The sequence below is a fragment of the Pipistrellus hanaki genome, assembly GCF_964339955.1.
Source record: "Pipistrellus hanaki genome assembly, chromosome: 6".
Classification (NCBI taxonomy): domain Eukaryota; kingdom Metazoa; phylum Chordata; class Mammalia; order Chiroptera; family Vespertilionidae; genus Pipistrellus; species Pipistrellus hanaki.
In genome coordinates this window covers 31,549,600-31,576,114 of record NC_140508.1, presented here as the reverse complement: position 1 = coordinate 31,576,114, position 26,515 = coordinate 31,549,600, and the positions used below count along the sequence as shown (strand labels likewise).

General features: G+C 37.8%; 1 protein-coding gene across 4 annotated transcripts in view; it reads left to right on the top strand.

Annotated features, from left to right (window-relative positions):
• PTPRA (protein tyrosine phosphatase receptor type A) overlaps positions 1 to 26,515 on the top strand; it is a 108,929-nt gene that overhangs the window by 44,962 nt on the left and 37,452 nt on the right. For 2 of the 4 annotated variants that reach the window (XM_084886880.1, XM_084886878.1), the window contains 3 exons: positions 11,782 to 11,860; positions 12,365 to 12,691; positions 17,132 to 17,158. In XM_084886880.1, coding sequence (XP_084743006.1) covers positions 11,788 to 11,860; positions 12,365 to 12,691; positions 17,132 to 17,158 — 427 coding nt within the window. In that variant the 5' untranslated portion in view covers positions 11,782 to 11,787. The remainder of the gene's footprint in view (positions 1 to 11,781; positions 11,861 to 12,364; positions 12,692 to 17,131; positions 17,159 to 26,515) is intronic. The other 2 variants (XM_084886881.1, XM_084886879.1) reach the window with 1 other exon arrangement.

Genomic DNA, 26,515 nt, shown 5'->3' with positions numbered 1-26,515 from the left:
CATTTTATTAATTTTCATCTCTGATATTTCTATTATAGAGAAAGAGGGAATAGTGATATTAAAATTTTTCTTCTAATTAATTTTTTTTCAATGTGAACGAATCAGTCAGTGCACCAGGCCACTAGTATATACAAAATCTGAAAGTAAGTAGGGCCCATATAGCAGTTTCATGGTATCATTAGAGAACTTGATCCCTTTCTAACTCTCAATTCTGCTATGCTCAAAGTTACTTCAGGGTCCATAGTGACTACTGGTTATCACATCTAAATTCCAGATTCAGGAGGAAGGACTCACACCCGTCCTTTTGCACCACCTTCCTAGAGATCTCCTAATATACTTTATCTTATATCATCTTGTCTAGTCTAGAACTTAGTCACTTGTCCACACCTAACTGAGGAATGAGGATCTCCTTAGCACCCAGTTTTTTTTGTTCTTCCTCTCCTTGCTTTAGACAAGGATGGCAGAATAGCTTGTCTCTTAGGGCCTCGGGGTCCACTGACAGGGAGTGTATGTTTGGGTAAGGAGTATTTCTCTTTGGCCAGAAGCCAAAGAGTATACCTGTGAGTGATTCCTTCATCTTGGTTGCAGGATATATATTTCACAGGATTTATTCCTGATATGTGTGTAAGCAGGTATAATTGATTGCTTATGAATTTAATATTCAAGGTTTCTGTAGTTCGAGCCTTTCCTCCCCCCACAAAGTTGCACAATATGGTAAGTGGTAACACCAGCATCATAGGGTTGGGGAGGATTAAGTGAGGAGGCGCATACAAAGCACTCAGTACAGCTGGGTTTTGAGATAGGAGGACAAGTGTGAATGATTTACTAGCCAGCAGACACTGCCCACTATTCATGCCCCCATTGTAGAATTCAGAGCCTCACATGTATTTCTGGAAAATGTCTCAGATCAACTATGCTGAATTTGAATTTTAAGAAAATTTGGGAAATGTTCTTAGACACACAAATATTGGATAAACAGCAGCCATAGTTCTTTTCAAAATCTGTTTTTATTGATTTCATGGAGAGGAAAGGAGAAGGAGGGAGGGATAGAAAAATCAATGATGAGAGAGAATCTTCGATTGACTGCCTCCTGCATATCCCCTACTGGAGATTGAGCTTAGAACTCGGCATGCTCCCTGATGGGGACTTGAACTGGTGACCTCCTGGGTCACACGAACTGGGCGACAGCCATAACTTTTTAGAACTCCTTTGTCACTTATCCTAGGGCTTTTTACAAAGTATTGCTCATGGAATATTGGTTTTTCTTTTCCTTTATTTTAATGTTAAACTTTCCGAACTGAGCACCCTAATTAATGTATGTGCAGTGGAAACAATTTTTTTAAGTAAGAAATGTTTTTGTAATGAAATAATGGCTGTATATTGGCTTTTTTTCTGGGTGTGGTGTAGGGTAGGAGAAAGAGCACAATGTGTGTGCCATTGTGTCCAATAAATTAGAGGAACTGCCCAGATTTCATGACTCATCTCCCAAAGCCTCCCTGCTCAGCTATTCTATACTCACAGTTAGCCAAAGGCTTATGATTCACTTTTTGAAAGTATTTTAGTGATCACTTTTGGGAAATGGGACTGGCAAGAGGTGAATGAGACATATTTTTCTTTCTATTCCTCTGTTCTGTTTGTATATCTTGTAATGAGCATGCTTTTCCTTTTTTTTTTTTTAAAGTTGTTTATAATTATAATGAAGAAGAGGACCAGTGTCTTTCCTGTATTACAAAGTAATGTTTTAATAAATAACATTAAATAAATTTTAATAAATAACATTTACTTTCAGCTGGAAGATGAATGTGGATTAGGGATTGGTGACTGCAGTTGATAACATTGTCTTACATTATTCACATCTGCTAAGAGTAGAACGTGAATGTTTTCCCCAGAGATTAATAGGACAAAAAAACAACACAGTTACACTTTGAGCAACATAAAACTTGAGTAAATAGAGAAAAATTATATATTTTTTTATTTCAGAGAGGAAGGGAGAGGGAGAGATAGAAACATCAATAATGAGAGGGAATCATTGATCAGCTGCCTCTCCTCCTGCCACAAAGGTGCACACCCCACACTCGGGAACAAGCCCGTCATCTGGGCATGTGCCCTGACCTGGAATCAAACCATGACCTCCTGGTTCATAGGTCGATGCTCAGCCACTGAGCCACATAGGCTTGGCAAGAAAAATTTCTTTACAAAAATTTTAAATAAGAGAAAAATTGAGAGAATTTTATATCCACTTCCTAGATTCTACAATTAACATTTTATTATACTTGTTTTATCACATATCTAGCTATCTATCTATCCATCCCACTATTTATCCAACAATTCATATTGTTTAAAATATATTTCAAAGTAAATTACATATATCAGTACCCATCTTCCCAATACTTGAACATGTATATCATTTATAGTATTTGTTAATGGGTAGAGTCTTTTTTAGAGGTAAAATTTATGTACAGTGAATGCCCAAGTCTTTTTTTTTTTTTTTAATCCTCACCCTTGGATATGTTTACCATTGATTTTTAGACAGTAGAAGGGAGGGGGGAAGGGGAGAGAGAGAAAGAAGAGAGAGAGAGAGAGAGAGAGAGAGAGAGAGAGAGAGAGAGAGAGAGAGAGAGAGAAACATATATAGATGTAAGAGTTATACATTGATTGGTTCCAACCAGGGGCAGAGAACAAATGCCCAACCAGATACCAGGCCTGGACCCGGAATCAACCCAAGACCCTCTGGTGTGCAGGCTGATGCTCTAACCACGGTGCCATGCCGGCCAGGCCGTAGATGCACAAATCTTAAGTTACCATTCAGGGGGTTCTAAGAAATACACCCGAGAACCCTGTTAAGATATGGAATATTACTATTGCCCAGAAAGTACCCTTATATTCCTTTCTAGTAAATCCTGTCTCTTTCCCATGCAACAATTTGTTGTTATTTTTCCCACCATAGTTTTACTTTTTCTAGAACTTCATATCATAATATGCTCTTACATAAGGCTTTTTTTACTCAGTGTGATTTTCTTTTTTTTTTTAGATTCACCCATGTAGTGTGTATCAGTAATTTTTTTTCTTTTTATTGCTGAGCAATATTCCATTGTTAATATATTACCATTGTTTGTATGTTATCTTATTGTTGGTTACCTGGATTTTCAGTTTTTTGTTATTATGAACATTCTTGTACTAGTCTTTGTGGACATATGTTTCTCTGAGGCGAAAATATAAGAATGGAATTACTGGACCATAAAGTCGTTTTATAATATGCTGTCAGACAAACTGATTTTTAAAATATCACAAATAGAGCTCATCCTAAAAACTCATCCTGTGACAAGATGGAACCATTTCCACTATTAGAATTGTGCACAGAGTGTCTGGTATTATGCAGACCACAATTGGTTGGCTGGGCTAGTTTCCTTTTGACATTTGGTACTGCATATTTTCCTTGGATTTAAACCATTTGTTCATCTATATTGAAACTAGACCTTAGTCACAGAACCAAAGTTTTAAATCTTCAGTTCAGAGAGGTGTGGAGAAGTGACGAATTTGAGACAATATGGGGTATCAGTGAATCAGAGGTGACAGAGAGAGGTTAAGAGATTTAACAACAAAAAAGCTGTGAGGGAGGTGTGGGAAAGATGATGTGGGGGGAGAGAAAGTAATACCAGTGTTCCTCCCCCCAGTGAATGTTAATTTAATATATTTGAAAAAGTTATTTTTAAGTTCAAAATCAAAGGTTGTCTTCTATACTAAAATGGATTTCTAGAAAGCCTCCTCATTCTGTTTAACAATTACATAATATTTCATTTTGTGAATATACCATGATTTATTTAATCATGTTCACTTTTCCTGTTGATAAACATTTAGGTTATTTCCAGTAATTTTTTATTGCAGATAATACTGCATTGAATAACTTTGTACATAGGTCACTTTTAAAATATGGGTACATTTGGAAAGTTCTTGGGCAGAATTGTGTCAAAGGGCTTTCATAATTCTGATAAATATTTATAGATTATATGAGAGTATCTGTTTATAAAAATATTTGCCAGTACAGTGTTGTTCAAGTTTTTATATTTGCTTCTGTAGTTGAAAATGATATTGAGGTATAGCTTTAAATTGGGCTTTCTTTGATCATGAGTGAGACTGAGTATCCTATATAATCCTATATAATAAAGAGCTAATATGCAAATAGTCATCACGCTGTCATGCCATCACACCATATGGCTTAGACCAGGGGTCTTCAAACTACGGCCCTCGGGCCACATGCAGCCCCCAGGGGAGTCTAATCCTGCCCGCCAGGTTTTTTGGGCAGTGAGCGCAGCCAAGGTGTTACAGTAGGAATTAGTAGTTCATATAGTCCGGCCCTCCAGCTCTCTGAGGGACCGTGATCTGGCCCCCACTTTAAAAAGTTTGAGGACCCCTGGCTTAGACACTCAACACTGAGGATAGAGGAATGGGGGCCAGCCAGGCTGCAGCCTGGGAGAGGGATAGGCCACCCGCTCTAGGGTCTCAGGTGCCAGCAGCAGCATCTGTGCCTTTGGCCCAAGAGAGGGACAAAGCCGCCCACCCCACAGTCCTGGGTGCCAGCAGTTGGATATCCCCAAAGGGGTCCCTGATTGGAGAGGGTGCAGGCTGAGCTGAGGGAACCCTTCCTCTATGCACAAATTTTGTGTACTGGGCCACTAGTCTTTTCATATATTTAAGAGAAACTTCATTTTCTGTGAATTGTCTTCCTCATGTCTTTTGCCCATTTTGGGGGTTTTTGGTCCCCTTTTTATTAATCTAATCTGTAGGAGCCCTTTATATATTAGGGAAATTAGTCCTTTGTGAATGAGTTGGAGTATTTTAAAAGAGCTCAGTCTAAAATATGGAGGTAGTTTTAGTGGAGTGGTGGACATTGCCATGGACACAACTCTTTCTAGAAAATTGTCTGTAAAGTGTAGTAGAGAGAATGCTAGCTGGACGATTGATGCAAATTCAAAGGAGTTCTAATTATTTGATAAATTCTTGTGTTTAAATGCTGATATGAAAGGGGGAATTAAATCTAGGAGATGGCAATAGAGGGTAAGGTTTCCAATGGACTGAGATTCTTGGAAAGAACTGCAGAGGAGGAAATTTGTAAATGTGCTGATGAGAATTAAGGATGTCCCATGGTTTCTATTTTCTTTGAAGTGCAGGCACGGCCAATAGCCAAGGGTATAGGAGAAATTGGTTGGAGAAAAGAAGAGCTTTTTTTAAATCGCTGCTATGGAGAATTGGTGAGAAAGCTGAATAGGGAAATACAGAAAGATTGCAGGTTTTCAGAGTTCTATTGAGGCCGAAATAGTGATATAAGTTTTATGGATTACTTGGTTTTCTTAAGCAGCATTTGGCAGTACAAGTGTTAGATTAGTTCAGGTTTGGGTTTGGGTGAAGGGGTTCCCTCATGTAGATGTAATAGAACAATGTAGCAATGGAACTTAGGATATTAACAGGGAAGTGACTGAACTAACACCAAATTTTTGATTATATAGAGAGGAAAATAAAGACAGGACAGATATTGGAAAGAAAATTAGAGGGGCTGAAGGAACCAAAAGCCTGGTGAGTCAGAGAACAGTTTGTAGGAATGTAATAGGGAGAGAACTGCAGGGATAAAGGAGTGTGGTAGAGAGTGGGATGAGAGCTTTTTTAAGTGATGATAGAGCCTAGAGTGAGCCATTGTCACAGGGCCCAAGTGGAGTAGAGGTATAAGATTGTTGGCGTTGAGGAAGTCAAGGAACTCAGAGGCTGGTCCAGATGTGAGTTGTAGTGACTGATGTCTGTGAGGATGTTGAACAGCCTTCTAGGAGAATATCAGGTCTTAGGGATGGAAAGAAAACTGTGAACCACATTGTAGTAACAAAGGAGTGCCAGCAATCATTAGGCAAAAAAAAAAAAAAATCAGAGGAACAGGGATTGTTAGAGCAGGCTCCAGGAAAAACGGTCTGCATATAGCATCCGTGAAGAGTGAGGGAACTTCAACCCTATATCCCGATTTGCAGCTCTAGGGTGCTTGGATACAAGACATGGTGGTTAGAGGAGGGGAAGTAAGCGTAGGTGCGGTTACAGCTGAGTCTGAAGATCAGGAAATCATAGGGATTAGCATGAGGGTCTTTATATCCTCTGAGAGGAATCAGGCCCTCCCTGTGGTTTTCCTAATGATGGTTTAGTGACATGGGCCTTCTTAAACTCTAACATCTTTCTCAGTCCCTACTTTATGCATACAAATCCTTTCCAGCCTGCCATCAACTATGCGTTTGTTCTTTTCCCTGGCATTCTATTACTTGAGGTATGCCTTCCTTGTGCAGTTTTTCTTCTTTTATTCAGACTGTAGTGAAATTTATTTTTTATCTTAATTGTATTGATTATTTTTACTTATAAAAATAACATGCTTTTTTTATTTTTATTTTTAAATATATTTTATTTTTATTATTATTATATTTTATTGATTTTTTACAGAGAGGAAAGGAGAGAGAGAGAGAGCTAAAAACGTCGATGAGAGAGAAACATCGAACAGCTGCCTCTTGCACACCCCCTACCGGGGATGTGCCTGCAACCAATGTACATGCCCTTGACCGGAATCGAACCTGGGACCCTTCAGTCCGCAGGCCGATGCTCTATCCACTGAGCCAAACCGGTTTCGGCTATTTTTTAAATTTAGAAAATAAGTACAATATGAAGAAAAAAATCATCAAGTACTATGCCAAAATTTTAAAAGATTTTCTCTTCCAGTCTTACACTGAGTGGCCAGATTATTATGAGCTCTGAACACATAATATCCTATATAATAAAGGGCTAATATGCAAATTGTCCCCTTCGACCAGCAGGCGGGCTGTCCAACCGCCCATGTCTCCTCTGGAACCCACCTATGCATGAATTCATGCACCAGGCCTCTAATATATATACTGAGTGGCCAGATTATTATGTGTTCAGAGATCATAATAATCTGGCCACTCAGTATACATTTATAAATTTAGTTGAGATCATATGGTATATTTAGTCTTGATCTGTTTTTTTTTTGTTTTTTGTGGTTTTTTTTGTTAATCATCATCCAAGGATAATTTTTCCATTGATTTTTAGAGAAAGTGGGAGGGAAGGAGGGAGGGAGGGAGGGAGAAAAACATCAATGTGAGAGAGACACTGATTTATTGCCTCCTGCATATGCCCTGACTGGGGCTGGGATTGAACCTGCATCCCAGGTATGTGCCCTTGACCAGAACCTGAGACCACAGGCTGGTGCTCCAACCACTGAACCACACTGGCCAGGGCTGCCCCCCCCCCCCCCCCTTTTTTTTTAAGCTTAAAAAATGAAGGGCTTGCCTTGGCCGGTTGGTCCAGTTGGTTGGAGCATTGTCCCATATACCAGAAGGTTGCTGGTTTGATTCCTGTTCAGGGCACATGCCTAGGTTGGGTGTTGGAATTCTGGTCGGGGTTGTACCAGAGGAAACCAGTCAATGCTTTCTTCTTTTTCTCTCTCTCCTGAAAAAACTAATAAAAACTTAGCCTTGGGTGAGGATTTAAGAAAAACAAATGATTTGTTCCACTTTCTTAAACTCTTTGAATGCAGCATTTTGAGTCATAATAATGTATTATCTTGAATAACAACATAATATTTATTTCATCTTTTCCTTGTTTTCCCTAGTGGGGTGTTTGGATTGTTTCTTCTTTTCCACTTAATGACTATCTCTATATCATTATATGTGTGTGTGTGTGTGTGTGTGTGTGTGTGTGTGTGTGTGTATGTATGTATGTGTATATATGTATTATTTGCAGAGAGGAAGAGAGAGGAAGGAGAGAGAGAGATAGAAACATCAATGATGAGAGAGAATCATTGATTGGCTGCCTCCTGCATGCCCCACACTCGGAATCAAGCCTGCAACCTCTTGGTTCATAGGTCAGCGCTCAACCACTGAGCCATGCTGGCTGGACTCTAAATCATGTTAGTCTGAGTTATAGTTTATTTATATTCACTTCAGAATAGAACCTTGAAAATGGATCAGAAAACAATTTTTAAGATTCTTGTATAATCTTTCTGGTAAGAAATTTGTTAGTTTGCATTCCCACCAGTATTTGTATTCTTTTTTGTGACTCTTGCAAGTTTAAGGGAAAAAGAAACTTTACTCTAACCCAGGTTCTTTCTACTGGTCTCATAACTAAATTTATCTGATACAGATTAATAAGAGAAAATAACCAAATTTGATTACATGTGTATGCATGGGAAATTCACATACTAGTACATGAGAGAGTCAGAGATCCCACATGAGAGCTTCAAAGACAGAAAGAGAAAATTAGATATATGATATCTTGAGCTAAGGATGAGTAAGGTACCTTGAGATTTCAGAGAGGAGAAATGTCATTGCAAAATGATAAGGAGAGTAGATGTTCAGTAATTAGTAGTTTGCCTTGCCATATAGATGGGTCAAAACGTTGGGTTTTTTTTCTGGTGATAACTCTTATTATGGGCAAGGCCCCTGATTTAAATTCTGGTGTGCTTGCAGGGTCTTGATTGCCTTCAGCTCAAAATACTTCACGTGCCAAAGTGGCACATTTTGGGGAGGCTTCTTGTGAACCCCTACACCAGCACTGAATATTTTAAATGATCTTTTCTGATTTGGAAAATAAAAATGTTATCTCATATTCCTTTGATTAGTGGGGATGGTAAGCACTTTTCATGTATTTCCTTAGTTTGTTTTTCTCTTCTGTAAATTATCTGTTTAGGTTTTCCAGGTTTTTCAAAGTTGGGTTTTTAATGTTTTTCATATTGATATATCTTATTTTAATCTTTCTCTTACTTGTGACAATTTCCCCCACTTTATTTCTTTTTTTTTTTTTTAAGACTATTTTTAGGTTAGTTTTAGGTTCACAGCAAAATGGAGCAGAAATTATAGAGCTCCCAAATACCCCCTTCCCTAAACATGCACAGCCTCCCCCACTATTGACATCTGCCACAGTGATCCTTGTGGAACCTACATTTTGACCCATCGTTATCAACCAAAATCCATAGTTTACATTAAGCTTCAGTTTTGGTGTTGTAAATTCTATGGGTTTGGTCAACTGTATAATAATATGTATCCCCAATTATATCATCATATAGAATAGTTTGGCTGCCCTTAAAGTCCTGTATGCCATGTATTCATTCTCTTCCTCTTTCCTAACTCTACACCCACTAATCTTAGTGTCTCCATAGTTTTGCCTTCTCAAGAGTATTATACAGTATGTAGCTTTTTCAGATTGGTTCCTTTCACTTGGTAATATATGCTTTTAAGGATTCTCCTTATGGTAAGCGTTTTTATATGAAACCACCAAACTGTCTTCCAAAGTGTGTGTACCACTTTGCATTTTCACTAGCAATGAATGAGAGTTCCTGTTGCTCCACATCCTCACCAGGATTTGGTGTTGGTGTTTTGGATCTTGGCCATTCTGATAGGTGTGTGGTGAGTGGTATCTCATGTTTCAATTTGTAATTTCCTAATGACATATGTTGCTGAACATCATTTCATATGCTTACTTGCCACCTAAATCTTCCTTGATGAGGTTTCTATTCAGGCCTTTTGACCATTTAAAAAAAAATATATATATATATATATATATATATATATATATATATATATATATATATATGTGTGTGTGTGTGTGTGTGTGTGTGTGTGTGTGTGTGTGTGTGTTTTTATTGATTTTACAAAGAGAGAGAGGATGGGAAAGGGAGAGAGAGAAACAAACATCCTCGAGAGAGAGAAAAACATTGATTGGCTGCCTCCACACGCCCTCCACTGGGGACTGAGCCTGCAACCCAGGCATGTGCCTTGACTGGGAATCGAATGAGCAACCTTTAGGTATATGGAATCATGCTCAACGAACTGAGCCACACTGACCAGGGCTTGACCATTTTTTAAATTGCGTTAATAGTTTTCTTATTGAGTTTTAAGAGTTTTTTGTATATTTTGGGTAACAATCCTTTAGAAGTGTCTTTTGCAAATATTTTCTACTTATCTATGGCTTCTCATTCTCTTGACATTGCCTTTTGCGGAGCAGAAGTTTTAAATTTTAGTGAAGTCTAGCTGATTATTTCTTTCATGGGTGTGGTATCTACAAAGTCATCACCATACCCAAGGTCGTGTAGATTTTCTCCTATGTTATCTTCTAGGTTTTGTAGTTTTACGTTTATATTTAGGTCTATGATCCATTTTAAATTAATTTTTGTGAAGAGTGTAAGGTCTCTGTCTAGATTTGTTATTCTTTGACATTGTATGACCATTTGTTCTAGTACAGTTTATTGCTCCATTGTATTGCTTTTGCTCCTTTGTCAAAGATCAATTGACTATGTTGGTCTGTGTCTTGGCTCTCTTTTCTGTTCCACCCTCCTATTTGTCTGTTCTTTCACCAGACCACACTGTCTTGATTACTATTGCGTTATAGTAAGTATGATAGTGTTAGTTCTCTAGCTTTGTTCTTCAGTACTGATTTGACTATTCTTAGTTTTTTGCCTTTCTCTATTATAAACTTTAGAGTAAGCTGGTCAGTATCTATAAAATAACTTGCTAGGAGATTGAGATTGTATTGAATCTATAGACCAAAATTGAAAGAATGACATTATTAAGTCTTCCTTTTAATGAACATTATTTTTAATTTATTTCTTTTATATTTAGAATCATCTGGGTGGTTTTTTTTCTATTGTTAGGTATTCCATTTTTAACCTTTGTGTTTTCTTATGTTGCCTTTATGTTTTTCTTCCTCATACTGAGCTCACATAAATATTTATTCCCTTTTAAAATGTACATTCAAACATTTAATTCTTCAGCTGAATTTTATTTTGATCTATGAAATGAGGCAATGGTCTAACCCCCTCTCCCAAAATACATATTTTCCAAAAAAAATCATTTCATATTGATTTATCAAGAATAGACATATAAATATACTATAATCAGCCTTCCGATCTGTTTCCTAATCCTATGAAGGGAATTGTATATTTTCCCAGTTTTGGATTATGGTCAGATGGGAAGAATGGGAATATGGTCAAATCTTGTATGACTGCACCTTGGAAAGGCCACTTGCTGGCCCCATTTCCCTTTTAGGTAATGTTGCTGGTACCAGAGGCAACTCCTGGGATATATATTAACCTTCTGCTTGTCCCTACCCTTCCTCAGGAGAGGCACTACCATATTGAATTACTTTCTAGACTGTGAGGCCCATGAAGATAGTACCTATGATTGTATTGCTCTGCAGTTGTTTCCCTCAGTGTAGGGCACAGAAATCTGAATAGATGAATGAGCCACTATTAGTTGTAGAAATGTGCCACAGCCCTTTGATATGGTTTGAGGTGGAATTAAGGTTGAGGACAGCTGTATAATATCTGCTTCGAAGGGTGCTATGCGGTCAACCTACCATTTTCATATTTCTTATTCTGAAGATGCTAAAACTGCACATAGAAATTACCTTTTCAAAGGACAGCTACCTAGCTCTCATCCCCAGAGATGCAGTCTAACATGGGTTTTTTTTTAAAAGTTCTTTGGGATAATTCTAAAGTGCAACTAAAGTTGAAATCACTGCTTAAAAAAGTTTGTTCTTATTAAGTCTTATTTATATGTGTATGAAGATTCAATTTAGTAGTTGGATTCCTGGAAAATGTACATATCAGATTCCTAATAAATCATTGGTCCTGTGTGCACATTTTAATAGCTGGGAAGATTTTACCCAAAATACTCCTTTGGTGAGTATTTGAACATAGTTACAATAATATAGAATTTTATCTAACATGGTTCTCTTATTTTCCAGGTCAGCATGGATTCCTTGGTCATTCTTACTCTACTTGTCAGTAGTCTGATACATGTCAGTGCCAACAATGCAACCACAGGTAAATTGTCATTTAATAAGGCTGTATTCAGAGTAGAATTTTGTTTTAAAAATTTTAGTTTTTCTTAAAAGTAATGGTAAAATAAGTGTCTTTGGACATCTCCAAGTGAATACTCATCATTGTGGTATATTCCATATTATATACTATGACATATACCATATACATATTTGTTTAAGTAAATAAAAAGGTAATGTATTCATTCCTGAAAAGTACAAAAAAGAAGTTATTTAAGACCCTATATATTAATTCTGAGGAACTAAGTAAATAATTTAGTTTCTTCCTTCATTGAACTAGTAGGGGCTGGTAGAAAGAGTCCAGCACTAGATAAAGTGTGTCTGTGTGTGTGTGTGTACGTATGTGCGCACGCGCATGCCCACACTCTTGTTTATTTTATTCACTCTTTGATTGGTGTCCAGGTGTTTGAGAACTTGATACTTTGTGCTATTAGCTTTTAAGCTATCACATTCTTCATGTGATGTTTCCTTATTTTCTTGATGTTTATAGCTTCACCTACAAGAACTAATGAAGCATCGGTAGCAGGGTCAGTAAAAGAAGAGATCAAAACTTCAAAACCTACTTCTTCACTAACTTTTCCTGTGACACCAACTTTCAGCCCAAATCTAACTCTGGGACCTACCTATGTAACCACTGTCAATACTTCAGATTCTGAGAATGGGACCACAAGAATAGCAAGCACCAATTTTGTAGTTACTACAATTTCACCAAATGGAACATGGCTTCCAGATAACCTGTTCACAGATGTCAGAACAGAATCTTGGGAAGGAAATTCCAGCACTGCAGCAACCACTCCAGAAACTTTCCCTCCTTCAGGTACTAGAGATGGTTTCTATTTGTTTTTTCTTTTGCTATTTTAGTTTATTCACCCTTTATCATTTTTTTGTGTGTTTTCTAGCCATAAAATTTCTTAAAATAAGTAAAATTGCCCAAAGTAATGAAATCTAGATATAGGGAATGCTCAGCAATGTCTGATTAATACAGGATTAAGAGGAAAACAGAAAGAGTCTGGAGGATGTCCTGCTTTGCATGGGTTCCTGGTTAGATTGGGGAGGTTTAATCATGTTTAAAGGGAGAGAGAGAAGAATGTTGAAAATATAAGAGAAAGAGGGCAGCTAAATGATTATGCAGGAGATGAAGGTGCAGGTATACAGAGGTGAGTAATAGCATTATCCCTGAAAAGAGTAATCTGTGGAGACCATGGGAAATAAAGTGGGTCTGGATGTCTCGGCAGTTAGATATGGAGTGGGAGACCTGTGTCCAGGGGTGGAGTTAGAGATGATCTCAGAGAAACGTTTGAGTTGCAGTGCCAGTTTGTTCAGGGCTTCAGCCCTGCCTAGGCAAACCATATCAACAGGAAGTTCTCAGAAAAGGAAATATAAATGATCCTTTCAAATTTGAAAAGATGTTCAACCCTACTCAGTAAATGCAAATTAAAGCTATACTGAGCCTTGGCCAGTGTGTCTCCGTTGGTTGGGATGGATGGATATATATATATATATATATATATATATATATATCCCTTCCCCACCTCTGAAAAGCAATGGGAAAAATATCTTCAGGTGAAGATTAACAAAACAAAACAAAAAATTGGTAAATATCTCCAGAACAAAGTTAGATAACAAAAGCAGGCAGCCTTGTCTTATACTGACTCTAAGAAGGATGCTGTCTGTGGTTTTCCATTAAACATGGCTTTTCTGACTCATGGCTTTTCTGACTAGAAGCTTTTTAATGTTAGGGAAATGAGCCCTTTGTTAACCTGTGATAAAACTACAAATATTGCCCCTAGTTGGTCATCTAGCTTTTCTGCATTGCAGAAATTATCATTACCAATTCAGAAAAATTTTTAATTTAAAATTTATCATATTCGGGATTTGTCATTTTATTCCTGTTTCAAAGAGCACTTATGTCACAAATGGGTGTTAAATTTTGCCAATTATCTGTTCAACCTTAATGAGCAAGGTCTATATGATTTTTTTATTTTTATCATGCTATGATGAATCATACTAACAGATTTTTTATTTTTGAACTCTTTACATTCCTACAAAAATAACTGAATTTGGTTGTTGTATTTTTTTTTTCAATGAATTGTTCTAATGTGTTTGATAATTATTTTATTTGGGATTTTTTTCATTGATATTCATAAGTTATTTCCAAATGAAATTGATCTTTGTGTTTCCTTTATATTTGTGCTACATTAGTTGTCAGTATTTTGTTTTGTTTCATGGAAAGAATTGAAGTTTATCTAGAAAACTATTTCATTCATGTTTTCAAAATTATTTGAATGGATTTGAGGAAAAGTCATCTCTTAAGATCAATTTCTTATGTAGCTATGAATATTTTATATATTTATGGGGTTTTTTTTGTCTTGCTTAGATTGGCTAACCATTATCTGTTTCGTGACTCATTGTTTTTTTTTCTTCCAAAGAACCTGCTATTATATATTTATTAGTTCTGTCTTTTTCACTTTTTATTAATTTCTTTTTTTATTCTTATTTTTTTCTACTTTTCTTAGATTTATTTTGTACTTTTTCTGTCTTTCTGAATTGAATGCTTAATATATTTAATTCAGTGAATTTTTTTATGAGTATAGCTTTAACCATATCCTGTAAATGTTCTTATAACTAGTTGTATAAGTTAGGGTGCAGTCTAAACTACTTTGACAAAGGCACAGCAAAATTAAGTGACTTAAATTAAGACAAAAGTATCTTTCCCCTATCACATTCTAGAGGTAGATAGAGGACTTTCCTTCCTTGTCTAGGACCAAGTTCCTGTATTCTTGTGGCCCTGTCATCCCAACAAAATATCCCTCATTTGTTTGGTTAAAGATGGCTCTCATCATTGGGTTCTGGTTTCAGCCCCTGGAAAGGGTAAACAGAGGCAGAGGGAACACAAATTTTTTTTGCAAGGGATGTGACCAGATATTGCCTTCATCAGTTTCACACATCCTACTGGCTGAATTCCTTATATGACTACACCTAGCACAAAGGAGTCCTAAAAATGTAGTTTTTAGCTAGATATAGCTTTGTGCTCAGCTGAAAAAACAAAAATGGGTTCTGGCCTGGCTGGTATGGTTCAGTTGTTTGAACCTTGTCCTATTCACTGAAAGGTTGTTTGTTTGATACCCAGTCAAGGCACATACCCAGTTTGTGGGTTCGATCTCCTATTGAGGCACCTATGGAAGGCAGCTGGATTAATGGTTCTTTCATATTAATGTTCTCTCTCTCTCTCTCTCTCTCTCTCTCTCTCTCTCTCTCTCTCTCTCTCTCTCAGCATGTCCTCAGGTGAGGATTTTTTTTTTAATTGGGTTCTATACCAAAGACAGATTGATATTAGGAGAGAGTTGGTAGATTTTGCCACAAGACTGTTTGTTTGTGTTAATTCTAACCTGAGGATATTTTCCCCATTGATTTTTAGACAGAGTGGAAGGGAGGGGAAGAAACAAAGAAAGAAAAACGTTGTTGTGAGAGAGACACATAGATTGGTTGCCTCCCTCACATGCCCTGACCAGGGCCAGGTATCAAGCCTACAACTGAAATAAGTGCCCTTGATCAGAATCAAGCCTGGGACCCTTCAGTCCATGGGTCAGTGCTCTGTTAACTAACACAAACTAGCCATGGCTATTGTTATTTTTTAGGTATTTTGCAATTTGGTTTTGTTTTAAAATTTTAAGTGATTCCTTGTTAATTTCTAGTTTCATTTATTTAAAATTTTTTATTGATTGATTTTTAGAGAGAGAGAAAAACATTATTTTGTTGTTCCACTTATTTTCCTATAATCAACTGAGCTACCCAGACAGGGCTTTTAATTTCTAGTTTTATTACATCACTAGGGGCCTAGTGCATGGATTTGTGCACTTTCAAAGGAACTGTGGGAGGTGGCAGGAGCTAGCAGCCCTGCTCCTGCCACTGCCACTCCCACACGCTGATGGCTCCATCCCCGCTCACGCCCACTGACAGCGCAGAGGATTGGGGCCAGCACTGGCAGTGGGTGTGAGCGGCGGCTGCTGCCCTGCTCACCCCTCAGGAGCAGGGCGAGGTGGAGAAGCCCTCAGGGACAATTGGGGCTGGCAGCCACTGCTTGCACCTGCTGATAGCGCCGAGCGATCAGGGCTGGCTCTGGGTGCTGGCAGCGGGTGCAAGTAGTGCTGGTACCAGCAGCGAGTGTGAGTGCTGGGCGGGACTGTGGCATTTGGGAACAAAGACTTTTCAGTAACCACCAGAGGCTCATCCCAATGAGAGTGACCAGCGCCCTGCCTTGCCTTGGTCTGGTGCGCCCCCCTCCCCCCCCAGCACCTGCTCCACCAACCCAACGCGGCTGATGCCTGCCATGCTCCGTGCGTGTCCCCTGGTGGTCAGTACATGTCATAGTGACCAGTTGTTTGGTTGTTCTGCCATTCGGTCTATTTGCATATTAGCCTTTTATTATATAGGGTGATAAAAGTACCAGTATATTGTCTGTATTATTTCTACTGTAGGGAATTTATAAGGGTTTGTGGCTATTTCATAAGCCTTTGAAAAGTTTTTCTGTTAGTATATAGAATTTGGTTTATATTAACTAGATTTTATTACCTATTATCATTTAGGTTTTTCATATCTTTAACTTAATTATGAGATGTTGCATTTTAATGACCTAAAAGACCAAAGGCCTCTAATACCACTGTTTGTATTTCTCTTCATGTTCTTGAACGTTTTTGTTGTCATTGTTGTTGTTAATCCTCACCTGAGGATATTTTTTCTATTGCTTTTCAGGGAAGAGGGGGAGAAAGAGAGAGGGAGAAAGAGGGGGGGGGGGATAGATAGATAGATAGATAGATAGATAGATAGATGTATATATAGAGAGAGAAACATTAATGTGAGAGAGACACATCAATTGATTACCTCCTGCATGTGCCCCAAACAGGGATGGGAGAGAACCCACTACCCAGGTATGTGCCCTTGACCAGGAAAGGAACCCAAGACCCTTCAGTCCACAAGCTGATGCACCACTGACCAAACCCAGCTAGGGCTATATTCTTGTACTTTTTATGAGTATTGGTGCTGCATTGTTTTTAGGCTCAGAAGGACAAACCACTGATTGAAATTTCAGTGAATCTGGGAAATCTCATTTCCCAGGTGTTGGAGAGTGCCTCATTCTAGCTCCAATATATATAAAAGATAAAGTATCTGTATTCCTCGAGTTTATTTTGTCTTACCTTAGGTTGAATAGTAATGTTTTAATTTGAATGAATGTTTCTATTTTTTACTTGTAACACAGGTAATTCTGACACAACGGACAGAAGAGGTGAGCCACTCACCCTATGTCTGACCCTTTTACAGTGTACAATACTTGTTATGTTTCCTTTGCTCACAGTTTGTAGTAACGTTGTGCATTTGTGACTGTTACGTGTTTACTTTCCCTAAAGTTGTTTTCATATTAATCTCATAGAAAAGAGTAACAGGGACAAGTACTCATTAGGTTTTTTTAAATGTAGATTATAGATTCTAATAGTTATGATGCGTTTTAACAGGTAATGAAACAACTGTATCTTAATCATGTCAGCTTGTTAATATCAGTGATGAAAGAGAATCATTGATTGGCTGTCCTCCACACACCATTCACTAGGGATCAAGCCCACAACCAGGGCATGTGCCCTGACTGGGAATCAAACTGACCTCCTAGTTCAGTGGTCGGCAAACTCAGTTAACAGAGCCAAGTATCAACAGTACAACAATTGTAATTTCTTTTGAGAGCCAAAAACCAGCTTCTGTGCATGGGCCACAAAGTTTTAATCACACTGTACGTGCGTGCCCACACCTTGTATTTTGTGGAAAAGCCACACTCAAGGAGCCAAAGAGCTGCATATGGCTCGCGAGCAGCAGTTTGCCAACCACTGTCCTTGTTGATAGGTTGATACAACTACTGAGCCACACCAACTGGGCTATTTTTAAAGAGTTATTCTATTTTTCATATCACTTCTTCCCAGGATTACCATTGCTCTCCTTGATTTTTGTGAATGTCACCTGAAGGGCTCTAGTTAAGTTTTGCTCTGAAGCACTGAGAACTGCATTGTGCTCACAGTAGGCGTCCTTCAGGAGAACAAACAGGGACATATTCTAAACTTAGGGGTTCAGTCATGGCTTAAGAAGTTAGACACAGTTATCCTCTACCTTTCTTTCTCTTTTCCTCTTCTTCATCTCTTGTGGCTGCCTAGAATTATCTGTCTTCAGAGCCCACCCAGGAAACCTTCTGTGAACCTAGTGTCCCTAGCAATCATTGCAATGAATTGATCTTCTCTGGATGTCAGTTCTAACCAAACCAAAAAAAAAAGTGTATGATACAATCAAGGATATTTAAATAGTAACTGAATATTATATTAAGACATTCATGTTGATTTTTAAATATATATATATTTTTATTGATTTTAGAGAGGGAGGGAGAAGGAGAGAAAGAGGGAGAAGGGGGAAGAGAGAGGGAGAGAGAAAGAAAGAGAGAGAGAGAGAGAGAGAGTCATTGATTGGCTGCTTCGTGCATGCCCCCTTCCTGCAAACCAGGCATGTGCCCTTACTGGGAATCAAACCGCGACCTCCTGGTTCATAAGTCAACGCTTAACCACTGAGCCACACAGACCAGGCTTGTGTTGCTTTTTAAAATAGAATAATGGTATTGTGATTATGTTAAGAATCTTTATTGTCTTGGCTGGTTTGTTCAATGATTAGAGCATTGTCCTGAGGACTGAAGGGTTTCTGGTTCAAATCCCAATCAAGAGCACATACCTCAGTTGTAGGTTTGTTCTCCAGATCTGATTGGTCGGGGCATGAGCTGTAGGCAACCAATCAATGTGTCTCTCACATCGGTTTCTCCCTCTCTCTTCTCCCTTCTCCCTTCCTCCCTTCCTTCCTGTCTAAAAATCACTCGAGAAAATATCCTGGAGTGAGGATTAAAAAAAAGAAGAAAAGAAAAAATAATCCTTATCACTTAGTGATACATACTAAAGTAATTACAGTTGCAATGATATGTCTCAGATTTGCTTTAAAATAACCCAGTGGAATGGATATGGAACAGTGGTTCTCAACTCAGGACAGTTTTTCCCCAGAGGACTATTGGTATTGCCTAGAGGTGACTTTTGGTCATCACAATTGGTTATAGTAGGTAAAGGCCAGAGGTGTTCTTAAGCATTCTACAATGCCCATGACAGCCCTACACAACAGAGAATTACTAGTGAGAGGTTGAGAGACCTTAGTATAGATGTAAAAAACTGGCATAATAGTGATAATGTTGAAGTGATAAGTATATAGTGATTTATTATAGTGTTCACTTTACTCCTGTGTAAGTTTGGAAGTTTCCATAATAAAAGTTTAAAATATATAAAGCATTTTTTAAAAGCAGCAGCAGCAGCAGCAATCAGCACTCTGTGACAACTTCCTCTCCCCCCACTCTGGATAGAGCTCTCTTTTTCCAGCTGAGTCAGGATGGGACACAACAGCTTGTTACACAGCTTGTGGGTGTACTGACTCTGCTTTGGCAGGCCTTTGGTTAAATGCCATCCTCCTACCCCAAGGCTCACTTTCACCCCCAGTCCTGGTTGACTCTTGAACACTAGGGTATTTCCAGGCCCAGACTGGTAGAACCAGTACTTGCCTTTCAACTGTAGGTTCTTGGGCTCTGATTGATCTCTTCAGCAGTTCAATTCCATCTGTTTTGTCTTATAAACACCCCTCAAAGGTTTGATCTACTGAGGCCACCCTTGCTGCCTTCCCAATATGCTTTGGTTCATTAGTATGTTTATATTTCTTTTATTATTTCAGTGTCCTTTTAGGAAGATAAATAAGTAAACTTATTATTTTTAAATTTGTGCCAGGCACATCCAAGGACAGGGAATAAACTCATTTTATCCCATCAACATAAAGCTGATGAATAGAAAGAAGTAAAATTATTGATTCAGCAAACCATCTTGAGCTAGATATCTCTAATTACCAGTATACATCCTCTGTGATTGGCATTTAATAGACACACTTAGTGATATATCAACCATTAATTCTTTTATCAATTCACTCAGTATGTAGTCCAGTATTTGTTTATTGCTAATTGTGGGTGAAATTTGGTATTAGGTTTAAGGTATATCATGAGAAACAAAGCAGGTATGTAATCTTTGCCCTTGTAGAATTTATGGTGTAAAGAAGGGACACTCATTAGTCACTAAACTCAAATAAATATATAATTACAAAGTGTGAGAGGTAATATCAAGGGAAATAACAGAGTGCTCTGTGAGAATAATAAAGAAAATCCTAGCTAACGTTGACTGAGTACATAATGTGTGCTAATTACTGTGCCAAGAATTTTACATGGATAATCTCATTTAATCTACAGAGTAACTGATTTTAGATATAAGAAACACTTAGGATCCTAATTTAGTATTAGGAAACAGAAAATCTCTCTCTGGGAAGAAAAACACTTAAAATGAGAACTGGATGACTAGGAGTTGGCCTGGCAAAGAATGGAAGGGGGCTATGTAAAAGCAGAAGGAAGGAACAATATGTGCACAGGCCTAAGGAAGGGATGAACTCAGCATGGAAGGACTCCCGTGGCTGAAGTTTAGTGAGCAAGTAAAGAGTGGTGGGAGACCGAGTGAGCAGAGACTGAATGGAGGAGGTTTTTATGGGCCAGGGTAAGGATATTAGATTTCCTCTAAAGGCTTGGGAAAGAATCCAAAGGTTTTACATATGAGACGAACGTGATCTGATTTGCTTTCTTAGAGTTCCCTCTGCCTGCTTTGTGTAGAATGGGTTGGCAGGGGGCAGAGGCTTACTGTGATCCAGATAAGAGAGGATAAGACTTTAGTGAGGGCAACAGAATTTTTATTTTTTTTAAATATATTTTATTGATTTTTTACAGAGAGGAAGAGAGAGGGATAGAGAGTTAAAAACATGGATGAGAGAGAAACATCGATCAGCTGCCTCTTGCACACCCCCCACTGCGGATGTGCCCACAACCAACATACATGCCCTTGACCAGAATCGAACCCAGGACCTTTCGGTCTGCAGGCCGACGCTCTATCTACTGAGCCAAACCGGTTTCAGCGCAACAGAATTTTTAAAAAGGGCAAAGAAATTTGAGGCATTCGTTTTAGCCTGAGAATATATTACTTGCAGCTGAGTTGAATATAGAAGAAAAGCATCCACATTCATTACAATGGCCCACATTTCTTGTTTAACAGGGTGGATGGCAGAACTAGCTTATTGAATGGTAAGGAAAACGTTTTAGACAGAAAGTTTGCATTGTTACATAGGCCCAGAAGAGAGGTCTAAACAAGCAGTGCACATGTGGGGATTGCCAGCATATCATTTCTGCTCACTGCCAACAATCTGATCAGATCAACTACATAAAGTATAGAGAAGAGTGCCAAGGACAGAGCCCTGAGGAAATCAGGCATTTATAAGATCTCGTGTTGGAAGAGGAACAACTAGCAAAGAAAACACGATGGAGCAGCCAAGAGATAGAAGGAAAATCAGAAGAGTGCTCTGTTGTAGAAACCAAGAGGAAAGTTTTCAAAGAGGAGAGAGTGGTCAGCCAGTTTGAATGCTCATTTTAAGATGAGAGGCACATACCAGGAAATGTTGAAAATTGTCATCTCCCATCTCTTTAAAAAAAACAACACAGCTTTGCACTCCACATCTTCCTCACCTGCTACTCCTTTTCTCTGCATTCCTTTATGGTAAAATTCCTCACTTCAAATAAGGAATTGGTATCTTACTCTCTCCTCTTTCCCTCTTTATTTCACTCCATTTAGGCTTCCTCACCAATCTTAAAAAGTTTACCAGTAGCTGCCATTTTGTCAAATTCAATTTCACTTCTCTATCTTCATTCTACTTAATCTATCACTAGTATAAGATTGAACTGATTACTCTTTACTTCAACAATGTTTTGGCATCTGTAAGACCTTCCCAAACTACTCTAAAATAGCTGAATCTACCCCTTCTTATCCATCACTCCTTCTTAATTCCCTACCATTCTTTATATATATTATTGATTTTTTTTTTTTACCGAGGAAGAGAGAGGGATAGAGAATTAGAAACATGGGTGAGAGAGAATCATCGATCAGCTGCCTCTTGCACACCCCTGCTGGGAATGTGTCCGCAACCAAGGTACGTGGAGGCTAATGCTCTATCCACTGAGCCAAACCGGTTTCGGCGATTCCCTACCATTCTTTTCTTTCTTTAAATTATTGATTTTTTAAAAAATTACAGGTTACATTCAGTATTATTTTCAGGTATAGAGCACAGTGGTCAGACAATCTTATACTTCACAAAATGCTTCCTCCTCCCCAGTATTTCCAGTATCCACTTGGCATTATACACATAGTTATAGTATTGTTAACTATATTCCCTTGGGACTATTTTCTAACTACCAATTTTTACTTCTTAATCCTTTCCTTCACATTTATCACCCAGTCTTGCAAACCACACACACAGCCATCAGTCTGTTCTCTGTATGAGTCTGTTTTGATTTTGTTCACATGTAAGTGAAATAATTTCTCTTTCTTTAACTTATTTCACTTAGCATAATATCCTCTAGGTCAGTGTTTCCCAAACTTTTGACATATGTGTACCCCTTCTATAATTTTTGTAACGCTGAGTACCCCTTGTACTCATGAGAACGTAGAATTAGGTGCAGCTAAGCACGGTGCAGTGCATATCCCCACCAAACTCCAGTTCAATGCATACCCCCACCAAACTCTTCCCGTACCCCTGGGGGTACGCATACCACACTTTGGGAAACACTGCTCTAGGTCCATCCATGCTGTCACAAATGGTAAGATTTCATTATTTTTTATTGCCGAGTAAAATTCCATTGTATACATATACCACAACCTTTTTATCCACTTGTCTATTGGGCATTTGGGTTGCTTCCATATCTTGGCTATGTAAATAATGCAGCAATGAACATCGGAGTGTATATATTCTTTTGAATTAGTGCTTTGGATTTCTTTGGATAAATACCCAGAAGTGGAATTGCTGGGCCATAAGGCAGTTTCATTTTAAATATTTTTGAGGACCCTCCATACTGGTTTCCATAGTGGCTACATTTCCACCAACAGTGCTCGAAGGTTCCCTTTTCTCCACATTTTTGCCAACACTTATTGTTTGTTGATGTATTGATGATAGCCATTCTGACAGGTGTGAGTTGACATCTCATTGAGGTTTGAATTTGCATTTCTCTGGTGATTAGTGACATTGAGTATCTTTTTCTATGTCTATTAGGCATGTGTATGTCCTTTTATTTTTTTTATTTTTTTTATTTTTTAAATATATTTTATTGATTTTTTACAGAGAGGAAGAGAGAAAGATAGTTAGAAACATCGATGAGAGAGAAACATCGACCAGCTGCCTCTTGCACACCCCCTACTGGGGATGTGCCCGCAACCAAGGTACATGCCCTTGACCAGAATCGAACCTGGGTCCCTTCAGTCCCCAAGCCGACGCTCTATCAATTGAGCCAAACCGGTTTCGGCCTTTTATTTATTTTTTTTATTTCAGAGAGGGAGATACATCATTGATGTGAGAGAATCATTGATTGGTTGCCTCCTGCACAAACCCACTGGGGATCAAGCCCACAACCAGGCATGTACCTTTGACTGGAATAGAATCTGGGACCCTTCATTCTGCAGGCCGATGCTCTGTCCACTGAGCTATTGTAAATGGGAAAGGCGACATCTGTATGTCCTTTTTGGAAAAGTGTCCATTCAAGTTCTCAGCCCATTTTTGAATTGGTGGGGTTTTTTTTGGTGTTCAGTTGTATGAGTTGTTTATAAATTTTGGATATTAACCCCTTATTAAATTATCATTGGCAAATATCCTCTCTCATTTGGTAGATGGTTTACTGATGGTTTTCTTTGCTCTGCAAAACCTTTTTAGTTTGGTGTAGTCCAGTTTCTTTGTTTTAGTTTTATTTCATTTCCCTGTGAGGAGATAAATCAGGGGGGGGAAATTGCTAAGAAAAATGTCAGAGATTTTACTACCTTGTTTTCTTCTATGAATTTTTTGGTTTTGAGTCTTAGTTTAAATCTTTAATCTGTTACATAATTTAAGAAAGTGGTCTCATTTCATTTTTTGCATATTATCTGTACACTGTTTCAAATACTATTTATTAAATACACTGTCTTTACCCTATTGCATGTTCTTGTCTCTTTTGTCAAATAGTACTTGACCATATAGGTGTGAGTTTATTTCTGGGCTCTTTATTCTTTTCCATTGATTTATGTGTCTGTTTTTTGTTTTTGTTTTTTGCTAGTACCATGCTGTTTTGACTACTATAGCCTTGTAGTATATTAGTAGTTTGATATCAGATAGCATGATTGTTTACTTGATATTTTTTGTTTCTTGAGGTAGACCTGCACTTCTGTGAATTTCCCCTTTAGGGCTGCTTTCACTGTGTCTCATAGATTTTGTGTTTTCATTTTCATTTGTCTCAGGTATTTCTTGAAAATTTTCCTTTGACTTCATTGTTAACTTACTCATCTTTAGTAAATATTATTTAGCCTCTATGTGTTCGTGTTTTTCAGTTTTTTTCTTATAATGGATTTCTAATTTTAAACTATTACGGTGCTTGATATGATTGTATTGTTCTTAAATTTAGTGAGATTTGTTTTGCATACTAATATGTGATCTATCCTGGAAAATGTTTCATGTACATCTGAAAAGAAAGTATATTCTGTTGCTTTGGGGTGAAATGATCTGAAAATATCAATTAAATCCAGCTGGTTTAGAGTATCATGTAAGGCCACTGTTTCCTTATTGATTTTCTGTCTGGAAGAACTATTTATTTATGTCAGTAGAATATTAAAATCCCCTACTGTGGCTTTTACTTTGGATCTCTCCCCTTTATATTCTTCAATATTTGCTTTATTTATTTATTTAATCCTCACCCGAGTATATCTTTTTATTGATTTTATTTTATTTTTCTTTAATATGTTATTGATTTTTTACAGAAAGGAAGGGAGAAGGATAGTTAGAAAAATTGATCAGCTGCCTCCTGCACACTCCCCACTGGGCATGTGCCCACAACCAAGGTACATGCCCTTGATCGGAATCGAACTTGGGACCCTTGAGTCTGCAAGCTGACGCTCCATCCACTGAGCCAAACCGGCCAGGGCGTTTTTATTGATTTTAGAAAGAGAGGAAGGGAGGGTGGGGAGGGCAGAGAGAGGGAGAGGGAAACATCAATGTGAGAGAGAATTAATGGTCAGTTGCCTCCCAGGTGCACCCTAACCAGGGATCAAACCTGTAACCCAGACATGTGCCCTGACAGAATCGAACCTGGAAATTTTTGGTGTATAGGATGATGTTCCTACTGACCAAGCTACCTGGCCAGGGCCAGTATTTGCTTTATATATTTATGTGCTCCTATGTTGTTGGGTACATAAATGTTTACAAGGGTTTTATGTTCTTGTTGAATTGATCCCTTTATCATTAGGTAATGTCTTTCTTTGTCTCTTATTACAGCCTTTATTTTAAAGTCTGTTTTGTCTGATGTAAGTATTGCAAACCAACCTTTTCTTTTGTTTTGATTTGCATGAAATACCCTTTTCTAGCCTTTTACTTTCAGTCTGTGTATATCTTTCATTCTGAGGTGGGTCTGTTGTAAATAGCATATACAAGGTAGGGCAAAAGTAGGTTTATAGTTGTGAATACGTGAAACGTAGAGTTTACTCTTAGAATATTATTTATTATTGTATTATTTTCCATACAAACAACTATAGACTTTTGCCCCATCCTTTATATGGCTGTTATTTTCTTACGCATTCAGCTGTACTATGTCTAATTGGAGCATTTAGTTCAATCTCTTTTTTTCTTCGTTTCTTAAAGAAGTCCCTTTAACATTTTTGTGTAATATTGTTTTGGTGGTAATGAAAACTCCTTTAGTTTTTTCTTGTCTGTGAATCTCTTTATTTCTTCTTAAATTTTAAATGATAGCCTTGCTGGGTAGAGTAGTCTTTGTTATAGGTCCTTGCTTTTTATCATTTTGAATATTTCATCCCAGTCTCTTCTGGCCTTAAATGTTTCTGCTGAGAAATCAGTTGGCGGTCTTATGGAGATCTCTTGTAGGTAACTAACTATCTTTCTCTTGATGTTTTTAAGATTCTCTCTTTGTCTTTAACCTTTGCCATTTTAATTATGATGTATCCTGGTGTGGGCCTTTTTGGATTCATTTTGTTTGGGACTCTCTCAGCTTCCTGGACTTTTGAGTCTTTTTCCTTTACCAGTTTTGGGAATTTTTCAGTCATTATTTCTTTAAATAGATTCTCAGTCTCTTGCTCTCTTTCAATACCATCTGGAACCCAATGATGCAGATATTATTACTTGATGTTCCAGAAGTTCCTCAAACTAGCCTCATTTAAAAAAAAAAAAAATTCTCTTTTTGCTGCTCTGATTGTATGTTTTCTGCTACCTTGTCTTCCAAATTGCTGATTCAGTTGTCTGCTTTACCTAAAGTTATTGATTGCATTTAGTATATTCTTCACTTCAGATATTGCATTTTTCAATCATGGCTGGTTCTTTTTTATGGTTTCTGTGTCATTTTTTATGTTTACTATATATATTTGCTTAAGTTCTTCCTAAATTCATTCATTCTTTCCCTAAGTGTTTTGAGCATTTTTATAAC